Source organism: Malaclemys terrapin, chromosome 4 (assembly GCF_027887155.1).
Source record: "Malaclemys terrapin pileata isolate rMalTer1 chromosome 4, rMalTer1.hap1, whole genome shotgun sequence".
In the NCBI taxonomy this organism is placed as follows: Eukaryota; Metazoa; Chordata; order Testudines; family Emydidae; genus Malaclemys; species Malaclemys terrapin.
Genome location: NC_071508.1, coordinates 97433221 through 97445834, shown reverse-complemented (window position 1 = coordinate 97445834; position 12614 = coordinate 97433221). Strand labels below are relative to the sequence as shown.

Genomic DNA, 12614 nt, shown 5'->3' with positions numbered 1-12614 from the left:
CACCAGACTCCTTGTTGTTCCTGCCCCCAAATTGCCGACCTGCTTCCTCAGGCCCTGTACGGAGATGGGGGATCAAAGGGGGCCCGGCTCTCTCCTGAGCATTTCAGGAAGCGGTTCGGACTCTCTGTGCCTATCAGGTCAGTAACGCTTTGCCGCTTCCCCGTTCAGCGCGTCCCCGCACCGGGAGGGCTTGTGTGTAAAAGGCGCCCAAGCCTGGCTCGCTCGCTGTCGGCGACCGGCGGGACCTGTGCGAGGGACACCCGAGCCTGGGCGGGGCGGGGCTTGTGGGGGGCGACCTTGGGGGGCGGAACCCGAGGCCGTGCGGGGCGGGGCCTGTGTGAGGGACACCCGGGGCCGTGCGGGGCGGGGCCTTGGGGGGCGGAACCCGAGGCCGTGCGGGGCGGGGCCTGTGTGGTGAGGAAGCGGAGGCCGTGTGGGGCGGGGCCTGTTTGAAGCGGGGACTCGGGGCCGCGCGGCAGCATGAGGGCGCACGAGCAGGAGCTGAAAATGGAGAGCGACATTCTAGACGCGTTGGAGGCTTTGGGGTGAGTGTGCGTGGGGGCGGCCTCCTGCCCTCTCAGCCGCCGGGCCTGTCTGTCGTTCCCGTTGTGCAGAGGCGCCATGGGCCCCGTTTCCGGCGGGGGATAACACTCGGTTCCCGCAGCTCCACTGCAGCAGCCTGCGCTGGATCCTCGGCGCCACAGTCCCTCGCTTCAGCCCCCGAAGCCTTGTGAGCAGCTCGGCCTCCGCCGGCGCTGTCCGCCTGTGGCTGCTCCTGCAGGACTCGGAGCGACACGGGGGCGCCTGCTCCGGCGTGTCCCTTGCACCGAGAAATGGCCCCCAGGCGGGATCTGGGGGCGGGTGGGGGAGTGAGAGTAGGAAGAAGGGGCAACTGCGGCGGAAGGATCATCCCCGGGGGATTTTTGGGGGCCAACGGCCTGTGTTGATTCAAAGAGTTGTGCGCCCCCCCCCCCCCCCCCAGCAGTGTGGGTGAGACGCTGTTGTCCCGCCTAGGAAGGACCGACCCTCTGGAGGGGGCTGCGTGGGGGAAAGGTGTGGAGATGGGTATGGGAGCAGTGGGCACACAAGCTCGAGGGATGGGTGCAGGGACTTCGTAAACTAGAGTACGTACGTGTGTGTTTACCCGGGAGATCTGGGTAATTCATCTGTGTTTTGTGCTTACCCTGTCAGAACCTTATTTTGAAAGGGGAAGAGGGCTAGAGTGCTTAGCATCAGAGGGTCCTGTGGCACCTTTGAGATCTCAAAGGTGCCACAGGACCCTCTGTTGCTTTTTACAGATTCAGACTAACAGGGCTACCCCTCTGATACAGTGCTTAGCATGTGACACTTCTGTAGGAATAAAAGGGAAAATATATATATGATTCCACTAAATGACTATTGGAAGACTAGAAATCAATAAGCGTTAAACGCTACAAATAGGGGATGTGTGTTTTTTTCCAATGTATTCATTCAACTTTGCCTTCCTTAAAGTAAGTCCTACTGCATTCAGTTTGTTGGGAATAGTTCTGAATATAGGGTCCCCATCCTTCAAGTTAGTCCGTGTGGGTGGAAACTTGGACCCAAGAGGAGCCCTATTGAAGTCAGTGGGGCTCCATAGAGGCACATACAGTGCACTTCTCAGAATTGGGCCCAAAGATTTCAAAATAACCCTTTCTTGATACACTATGAATAATACAATCACATAAATTGGTAAAATTTTGGATGTTTCGTAGAGAATATATTTAGATCATACTATATGGAAAAGCAAGACTTCCTTTACGTTTTACTACCTATTTGATGCATATTTAGAGTTAATCATTTAATGGTTTTGAACATATTAGGATAGTGAAAATTGTGTATATTTATTTCTCCCTCAAGTGTAATCATGAAATAGAGATCTTAGATGTACATCACATGGAAGAGGGAAGTGTTACACTAACCCTCTGTCTGTAAAGCTATAAATGATGACAAACATTGTTAGCTTGCATGAGATTATGCAAAGGCAATGAAGATATTTCTTCTGTTCTATATAGGTTCTATATATGTGGTATATGAGAACCTATATGCTATTAGGAGACCAAGCAAGAACTAAAGGAGAAATCTATGCAGCATGGCCTTTTACTTGGTACAGAAATTCATCAAGAACAGAATCCCACAGCAATAGAATGTACCAATCCTGAAAAAAACCTAGGTCCTGTGAACTCTGAGATAATGATTTGAAGAAATTAAAATAAGGATGAGTTTACAGTGTAATTTTAAAAATTGCAATAAGAACTGTTTTTAAACATTTCCCTATAGTATCTGAACCCCAAAGGCTGCAGTACCAAGAACCTGAAAGTGAGCAAAATGAAAGAGATTTCATTACTTTTTGCATTTCCCTGAGTTTGGACAATGAAAATAAAACAGGGCATAAATAATAAGTATATTTGATTTTCAGATTATTTCACTGCTAATAACTGTTTTACCTATTACTTCAAATTTTCTTTACAACTTTTTTTAAATCGACTAAGTGCATTTAAATGGTGTCCTTATTTATAATCTCTTCAGCATAGTCCAAATCTTAGACATTGTATTTATACTTTTATTTAAGTGGTTTTACATATCTGTGATACATAAACACATACATACTTTCTGCCTTGTCAGAAGATTAACATTAGTGCTGCACAACTTCTTTTACAAATTTTCCTAGGTGTTAAATATTGTAAGATCTGTGAATTATGTATTCAGTGATCTAAAAAATTGTAATGGATTCATCCGGTTTCTAACTACTGTGAAACAACTTATATGAAAATAAATTTAAAATCCCGGTGCTGTATTTGTCAAACATATTTTTTTTTATACTGGTATTTTTTTTCTTCCCCCCACCCCCCGTTCAGGTATAAAGGTCCCCTGTTAGAGGAGGAAGCACTTAGCAAAGCAGTAGAAAATGGATTATCTTCACCAGACTTTTCTGAGCTTTGTGTTTGGTTAAGTTCCGAAATAAAATCAGTGTGTGACCTGGAAGAAAGCATCACTTCAACAGCTGGTATTTCCACAGAATTTGAACTTTAATTTATTGAAATAATGTAGTGGTTGCTTAAGACTGTTTATTGTTTATAAATTATATTTTGTTTAATAATAACCTTGTAATCTTAGTCAAAGAAACAGTATTGATGCTTAGGAGTAAGATAGTTGTAGTAAAGAACAAACCCAAGGGTAAAACTCATGTGTTGGTGTGTTCTGTTTTTAACTGTTTAAAAATTTCTTAATTCTTTTTAAAACATCCTTACTATAAAAAGGCATTTACATACAACCTACAAATGATTATAGACTTTATATTTTTGTGATGAAATGATAAAACAATATGTTGGTACCTCATTTAGTTAAGTTTTCCCTCCATAACTTCTTTATGTGAAAACATCCTACGAGGTAGACTCGTAGACATTAAGGCCAGAGGGGACCATCATGATCATCTAGTATGACCTTCTGCACATTGCAGGCTACAGACCTCTTCTGCCCACTCCTGTAATAGACCTATAATCGCTGGCTGAGTTACTGAAGTCCTCAAATCATGAGAATCCTCCATTATAGAGAATCCACTCTTTATGCTAGTTTAAACGTGCAAGTGATGCATGCTTCAGAGGAAGGTAAAACCCTCTGGGCTCTCTTCTGATGTGACCTGGGGAAAACTCCTTCCTAACCCCAAATAAGGCGGTCACTTACACCCCAAGCATGTGGTCAAAACCCGCCAGCCAGCCACCTGGGAAAGAATTCCCTGTTGTAACTCAGAGCCCTCCCCATCTAGTGTCCCATGGGCTGTTGGAGATATTTGCTACTAGAAGTCGCAGATTGGCTATATGCCATTGTAGGTAGTCGCATCATACTACTCTCCATAAACTTCTCAAGCTCAGTGTTGAAGCCAGTTAAGTTTGTTTTGTTTTGTTTTGTTTGTTTTTGTTTTGTTTTTTTCCCCTCCACTACCCCCCCTTGGAAGGCTGTTCCAGAACTTTACTCCTCTGATGATTAGAAACCTTATCTAATTTCAAACCTAAATGTATTGATGGCCAGTATGTAACCATTTATTCTTATCAATACTGACACTTAACTTAAATAATTCTTGCCCATCCCTGGTATTTATCCCTTTGATGTATTTATAGAGAAAATCATATCTCCCATCAGCCTTCTTTTGATTAGGCCAGTGGTTTTCAACCTTTTTTGCATTTGCAGGCCCCTAAAAAATTTCAAATGAAGATGCGGATCCCTTTGGAAATTTTAGAGTCTGTGGACCCCAGGGGTCTGTGGACCACAGGTTGAAAACCACTGGGTTAGGCTGAACAAGCCAAGCTCTTTGAATCTCCTCTCATAAGGTAGGTTTTCCATTCCACTGATCATGCTAGTAGCCCTTCTTTGGTCCTGTGATCAATCAGTAGACCTAGGTCTTTCTCCTCCTCTGTCGCTTCCAACCAAGTCCCCAGTTTATAGCAAAAATTTCTGTTGTTAGTTCCTAAGTGCATGACTTTGCACTACTACATTTCATCCTATTACTATGTTTAGGGCCCTACCAAATTCGCGACCATGAAAAATGGGTCACGGACCGTGAAATCTGGTGTGTCCCGTCCCCCCCACTCCTTTTGGGGTCAGGACCCCTACAATTACAACACCATGAAATTTCAGATTTAAGTAGCTGAAATCATGAAATTTACTATTTAAAAACCCCCATGACCATGAAATTGACCAAAATGGACTGTGAATTTAGTAGGGCCCTAACTATGATCTATGATTTGTGATATAAAAATGACAACCATGTTGTTATGGTTTGAAGGGAAAATAAAGCCTATCCCACTCACCTTACACTAGATGTAAACTACTAGTCCACTTCAACTGATTAAAATTGTTGCTTATTTATGTATAGGACTCAGTTTTTAATTTAAGATAACAACAAGTCCTATTGGATTGGTCTCTACATAAACTAATATTATTATGTTTAAACTTGTAATTATAATTAATTTTCTTAATAACAAATTTGAGTTTAAAATAAAATTAAAAAACGTTGAATTTTGCAATGATCTTTTTTTTTCTTTTTTTCTTAAGGTGGGGAAGATGTAGAGAGCTTCCAGCTTGAGATTAGTGGTTTTTTAAAAGAAATGGCTTGCCCATATTCAACACTTGTGTCTGGAGATATTAAGGACAGGTTAAAAAAGAAAGAGGATTGTCTTAAACTCCTGTGTAAGTTGCGACAATTTTCCCTCTTGCAATAATATTTATTTTTTGTAAGCTCTTTGTCCTCTTATTTAATCTTTTGCATATTTCTCATCTCTAACATCGTTTATGTTCCACATTTTTGGTTGCTAATCTTCCACTGTCTTCTGTGTTGATATTTCCTTTGCCTCATATTTGTCTTCACAGTTATGTTCTGAAGCCCTTGATCTATAAGTATAACTCAATGGGAGTTTTATGTAGTAATTAAGAATATCCAATAGCCTTTAGGGTTCAAGTGGCATAGAAAATACTAGTTGTTTTTTAACATCAGTGATGCTCTACCTCCTTTGAGTGTCAAAATACACTGTTTTCTGGTTGCTAATTATATTACACACCAAAAACTGTGTTAAAAGAACATTAACTCTTCAAAGTCAAGCACGCACAAGTTAGAAAATACCAGCATAAATGTTACCTGTGCATCTGTATGTGAGTGCTTTAGCTGAGATTAAAGTAGCTAAGATATTTGAAGATTCCATCAGCACTGAGCATGCTGCAGCCATTCACAGTTCCTGTGTGTCACCAGGCTGTACATGTGCCATCCCAACAGAGTAACTGCAAATGCTCCAGCCTGGAGATACAGGGAAGAAGCTGGACTTTCCCTGTAACAGCTGCTTCAGGTTAGGTACGGCAGTGAAACTGAGAGCAGGGAGTCTCTCTCCTGTGCTCTCAATGACCTTTTTGCTGGCACCTAGGTAGTGTGGAGGAAGAAACTGCCTGACTCAAATGTAAAGGGGACAAGAGCTGGCCCAGTGGGGTGGGGAGATACATTGGGATAAGGAACCCGAGGGACTGGCTGGACAAGGAGACTGGCACTGGAAGCACAGTGATATGTGTGTGGAGGGAAAGCTTGAACTGGTTGGACATAGAGATTCAGACTAGGACTTAATTTTTAACTTTTAAGTGTAGACCAGGCCTGAGGTTGCAAAGTCAAGTGCTCAAAAGTTAGGAAATGCTAGAAATAAGCTTGTCTGTCAACCTTAATTCATGCTGTATGGATTATGATACACTCTTTAATGACAGGATCGCGTAGGCAGCCTCAGTTTTCACCTTTCGTGACTTTTGAACTCAGCTTGAAAAATGTCAGCCCAGACGATTAAAGTTTGGCAAAGGTATAAACAACTGAAAATGGGGTCTTGTAATGTGACATGTTGGGCAATCTTAATAAGTGGCACTGCCAGTTACACATACATGGGCAATATTTTGAGGATTTCTAGAGGAAATATAACTCGCTCATGATGAATCTGAAAAATTTATAAGAAAATCCCATATTAGAGAAAAACAGAATTATATTGGTGGTCTTTGGCAGGAAGTAAGTAAGCCTCTTCCCCAAAAAACTGAGTACCAACCAATTACATGCTTATAACTCTTTCTAATTAGTTTGTATAAAATAGTAACTCTTTGGCATTTTTCATTAAGTTTGCAGAACTCTGCCTACTCCTTTTCTGTTACGTTTGTATTACATGTATGTTTTATTTACTATGAGAATACAGGCACAAAAATATTTAAGATGTCTTAAAGATGCTATTATGACACTTTTTCTCTCTCTAGTATTTTTAAGTACAGAGCTTCAAGCTTTACAGATATTGCACAGCAAGCAACTTAAAAGTTCTCATTTGGAAAAGAATAATGAAATCTATCAGGAAGTGCAAACTCTCTGTGACTCGCTGGGCCTATCAAAGCCATCATCTTCTGACATTCCTCTCTCGTTAAGCAATGTGGAGTCAAAGGTACAGATTTTTTTTAGTCTTTAAATATTCTTTTACTATTCTTTTAAGTGTGAGACCCAACATTCTAGTTCATTAAAGTCCTGTCCAACTAGCACAAAGGTATTCTGGTTCTGAAAATAGTTTAACCCTGTCTAAACTGTATGTAACTGGTTTATACTAACCTATTTCAGTTACTATGTTAAATATGTATGATGCACTTGCGATGAGATGTGATGTATACTTTTTAGTCTACTTCACCTTGTCCCACAAAGTGATAGTGTACTAATTTTCTTGATACGCAATGCAAGTCATTTTAAGTAGTGAAGGGGAAAAGTTTTTAAGTTAGGTCCACATAACTGGTTGTGCAATAATTTATCTGAATAAGTAGTAATCCAGACATGTATGTGTGTGAATGTATAATCATACCAAACCTCCACTTTTATTTTTTGGTTTGAAAATTATTTACAAGAACTTAATTTGTGAATGCCATTCTGTGAATTGTGGAATTGCCTGAAAGGGCCTGAATAATCTAAGTTAGCCAGTTCACCAAACAACTTAAGGAAAACCGTTTTTGAGACTGTACCCCACCAGGTTCTAACTTGTTTGATTCTCAATTGACTTCTGTGCTGTAGAGTATAGAATAGGCTTTAGTTTCTTAATCATTTTAAATTATTTTTTTTAAATGATATAAGTGTTAGAAGGAATGCCAGCATGCATTTCCATCCCTCAGAGTCCTCTCCACTCTTGTGTTCTTGAGCTTTTGGTGAGTTTCTTCTAGGGTCCCGGGTCCTTTCTCCTGGACCCCAGGCTTCTTTTCCTGATCATGGAATCTCCTCTCACTCGTGCAACAAGCTCCCTTTACCTTGTTCAGAACCCGTGGTTCAAAGGTTCTCCCTCCTCAAAGAACCTTTATGTTCCCTAGAGTCTGTATTATTATTTTTTTTTTTTAAAAGAAAGTTCTAACAGCATGTTTCTTTGTCCATTCTTTTCTGCTGTGGATTTTCCGCTGATCAACCCCTTCTCCTCTAGACAACCTGGGTAGAACTTGCTTTCCCCTAGCCTGCAGATATCCCATTGTTTTAATGTGCTCCCATTTGAGTGGACGGCTACTCAGTTTTAATGACTCTCTTGTTCCTGATTCCCGAGATATGTGACACTAGCACTGGTAACAAATGACTTGTTCAGTGCTAGAGCAGTTTCATAAAATCAACCTAAATTCACAAATTTCTTATAGATACATTTCCCAGACTGCCATAATTCTTATTGTAAAATGGGAATAATTATTTCAGAAGGATGTATGCTTTTATATCCGTTTCTAATATTAGTCTCAAATACTGCAAATGCAAAAGATATTGTATTAGTATGGTGAGATTGGTAACGCCTTGCATTTTAAATCGCTGAATCCCACACATCAAAGTATTCTTTCAGCCATGTAACTTTTCTGTTGTTTTCAAGCATGTGGCTGTACAACAGGCTAGATTATATAAGTAAATCAAGATATTGACCCATTTATCAAAATCTTTGCGAATAACACACCAGTAGCCTAATTAGGCTACTAATTTTGCTTATTTGTAGGGATGTCAAGTGATTAAAAACATTAAATCCAATTAATCACATTGTTAAACAATAATAAAATACCATTTATTTAAATATTTTTGGATGTTTTCCACAATTTCAATTACAACAAAGAATACAAAGTGTACAGTGCTCACTTTATATTTTTTTATTACAAATGGTTGCATTTTTAAAAAAGAAACAAAAAATAGTGTTGCAATTCACCTAATAGAAGTACTGTAGTGCAATCTCTTTATCATGAAAGTTGAACTTACAAATGTAGAATTATGTACAAAAAATAACTGTATTCAAAAATAAAACAATGTAAAACTTGAGTCTACAAGTCCACTCAGTCCTACTTCTTGTTCAGCCAATCGATCAGACAGACAAGCTTGTTTACATTTGCAGGAGATAATGCTGCCCACTGCTTGTTTACAATGTCACCTGAAAGTGAGAACAGGCGTTCGCATGGCACTGTTGTAGCTGGCATCACAAGATACAGTAACTCCTCACTTAAAGTTGTAGTTATGTTCCTGAGCAAAATGATGTTAAGCGAATCCAATTTCCCCATTAGAATTAATGTAAATGGAGAGGTGGGGGGGGTTAGGTTCCAGGGGAAAAAAAAATTTGCCAGACAAAAAGGCATTATGTACATTTTAAACAATTTTAAACAAGCAATTTAATACTACAATCATCATTCCTGAGTATGAAGCTTGATTGAGGTAGTGGAGTCAGAGAGTGGAAGAGGGTGGATTGTCCTGCTGTTCTTGCTGAACTTGAAAAAACACATCTAGAGATTTGTTGTTTTGCTTTCCTTTATTTTTCTTTGTAAATTTCTTTATAGCAAGTCATTAGATGACCAACTCCCCTAATCACTTTGGAGCTGCATTCCCAGTCAGGATCGTCATCACTTGCATCAAGGATTTGCAAGCCAGCTTCAATCATTTGGAAAGCTTCATAAAGATGTTTGGCAGTCAAATTTCAATGGGTTGGTTGTTTTTCTGCTTCTTGGACCTCTTCTTCCATTGCTCTTGTCACCGCTAGTTGCATCAGATCTTCATTGGTTAGCTCTTCTCCATGTGATTGCAGAAGTTGTGTAACATCGACTTATTCCACCTCATCAAAATCTGCTTTCTTGGCTAAACCGAGGATATCTTTCTTCATAGCGGGGACAACATCTTTAAATCCTTTTACGACATTGACACATTCAGGCCACAACTTCCCCCACGCACCATTCATGCATGCCTGAGTAACTTGAGCCCAGGACTCACCAATGTTATTGATGCACTTCAGGATGTTGTAGTCATGCCAAAATTGCTGAATCGTAGGTTTGCCTTCCCCATCTGTGCCTCTGAGCTGGTCAAAAGTACGGTGTAAGTAATGCACCTTAAATGCAGCGATGGCTCCTTGGTCCATGGGTTGGATGAATGATGTGGTGTTAGGTGGCAGAAAGAGACAATTTTGACGTTTTCGCACAGGTCGTCCAGTTGATTGGACGAGCCGGTGCATTATCAATAAGCAATAAAATCTTGAAATCAAGTTTTTCCTTGACACAGTATTCCTTCCATGCAGAGACAGCATCGAGTCAGCCATTCTGAAAAAAATAGCTCCAGTTATCCATGCCTTCTTATTGGATCTCCAAATGACCAGAAGGTGTTCCTTTGAAAATCCCTTGGTACACTGTCAGTGGTTTCATCTTCATGTCTCTGACAGCATTACCACCTAGAAGTTAGGTTAGAAGGTCTTTAGCTGCTTTAAATCTGGGCGCTGTCTTCTCTCGGGAAATGTAAGTCCGCTCAGGCATCCTCTTCCAGTACAGGCCCGTTTCATTGACATTGAAGACTTGTTTAGGAGAATAGCCACCTTCCTCAATTATGTTTTTGAAATAGTCGGGGGATTTTTTAGCTGCTGCAGTATCAGCACTAGCCGCCTCACCGGACATCTTGATGTTATGCAGGTGGAAGCGCTTCTTGAACCGATCAAACCATCCCCGACTTGCTGTGGAAATCTGTCTGTGATTCTTCACTTAGGTCTCTCTTCAAATTGTCATACAAACTTTTTGCCTTAGCTTGTATCACTAGCAAATGTAGAGGTATGTTCCACTGGTTTTGGTCCTCTATCCACAGTGAGAGAAGACGCTCCATGTTTTCCAGCAAACTACTTCTTTATCGACTTATTGTAGTAGCACTAAGCGGTGTTACACACCGAGCACTAGCCCTGATCTTGTCGGCATTATTTCGAATTGTTCTCACAGAGGTCGGAGTAAGACCTAGAGCCATGCCAATGTCTACTGCATGCTCGCCTGCATGAAAACGCTTTAAAATGTCTAATTTAGTGCCCAAACTAATGGGTTTCCTGGTTTTCTTGCTGCTAGTGGTACTGCTACTGCTAGGCACTTCGCTATCACTTGTTGGGTGTTTTTGACTTATGCTGGGTGATGCTCCTTCGGACGCGCATGCATGTGCTATTCTTCACTCGCTTCAGCCTGGAATGGCCAGGGTCATGCAGCATCAATCAACTATTGCCAGGGAAAGAATTTGGAAAACCCATGTCATTCTCCATGGTATTCTGCTCCCCTGCTGGAAGCCCTGTGGGTTTAGACGAGGACTAGTTATGGAGGTTCTTACTTTCATAGGAGCCCTGCTGGAGGTCCAAAGGCCTCTCTTCCAGGGTGCCCTGGAAAACTGACCCTGCTGTATCTCCCCTAGTAACCATCCACTCAGCACCCAGGCAGCATTGCAGCCAATGTAGTAAGAGGAGGAAAATAACGTTTGCTGCAGAGCTTTGCCCTTCTCTGCTGTGCTCATGCAGGGGCAGAGAGATGCAGCTGGCATTAAAGTGAACGGCAAAGCTCCCGTGGATTTCAGACTTTCATGGGAGTAGGGCCAGGTTCTGTGCATATCTATGCTGCTGCTTCCCCTTGCTACAGTGAAGCAGGCGCTGGAACGCTATTCCTGTAACTTGCTTTGGGCGGGCTGCTGCCCCCTGTGTTCTTACCTCCCTCCAGCAAAGGGCGGGGGGGAGGGGGACAGATAAAACATTGTTTATTCTGTCGCAAGACAGCAAGGCAGGCCTCTGTTGTGCACCACCTGCAGCTGCTTTGCAGGCAGCTGGTGGCCTTGCAAGTGCTTGGTGTAGTGCCCTCTTCCCCCCCGAGTAGGGCGTTGAGCCATAAAGCAACAGTGAATCGCTGGGGGTGGGTGGTAGTGTGCACGTGCTGTGTGTTTACAAACTTACTGTACATACAGTACAGTACTATAGTTGGGAAGTATCCCTGCCTTATCTCACACAGGCACAGCCCACTGGCACTGCAGACAATGCGGCAGATAAGGAGGCTGAAGGTGCAGTAGGTTAGGAGAAGCACCTTGTGCAGTGGCAGCTTTCCTTACTGTGCAAGTACAGGTACTGACTTTGCGGGGGGGCGGGGGGCTCAACCCTTGGTCCACCCAGTCCACCCCTTCCCCCAAGCCCTCACCCTTAACCCGCCTCTTCACCTGCTCCAACTCCTGCCCCTTTACTCCGCACGCCGCGTCCTCGCTCCTCCCCCCGCCCCCTCCAGCCTCCTGCTCACGGCAATCAGCTGATTTGCGGTGTTCAGGAGGCAGGGGAGGGACAGGGGATGCTGCATGCCACGTCCTCCCCCCTCCCCTCAGCCTCCTCAACGCTGCATACTAGCTGATTGCCACGGGCAGGAGACGGGGGGAGCAGGGGAAAGGTGCTGGGAGATGGGTGGGAGGCGCTGGGGGGCATGTTCTGTCATGGAGCAGGAACATAACATCAAAACAAAGTTAAGTGAGAGGACGTTAAGTGGGGAGTTTCTGTATTTACGTGCCAGATGCGCTAAAGATTCATATGTACCTTCATGCTTCAACTAAGATTCCAGAAGACGTGTCCATGCTGATGACGGGTTTTGCTTGATAACGATCCAAAGCAGCGGGGACCGACGCGTGTTCATTTACATCATCTGAGTCAGATGCCACCAGCAGAAGGTTGATTTTCTTTTTTCGTGGTTTGTCTTCTGTAGTTTCCGCATCGGAGTGTTCTTCTTTTAAGACTTCTGAAAGCATGTGCCACACCTCATGCTCTGAGATTTTGGAAGGCACTTCAGATTCTTAA

At 42.5% G+C, this 12614-nt stretch overlaps 1 protein-coding gene across 1 annotated transcript in view; it reads left to right on the top strand.

Annotated features, from left to right (window-relative positions):
* The first annotated feature begins 453 nt into the window (after positions 1–453).
* Positions 454–12614, top strand: part of FAM98B (family with sequence similarity 98 member B) — a 50872-nt gene continuing 38711 nt past the window's right edge. Inside the window, exons 1-4 of the mRNA XM_054027295.1 lie at positions 454–545; positions 2877–3025; positions 5071–5205; positions 6787–6965. Of these exons, the coding sequence (XP_053883270.1) occupies positions 481–545; positions 2877–3025; positions 5071–5205; positions 6787–6965 (528 nt within the window). The 5' untranslated portion in view covers positions 454–480. The remainder of the gene's footprint in view (positions 546–2876; positions 3026–5070; positions 5206–6786; positions 6966–12614) is intronic.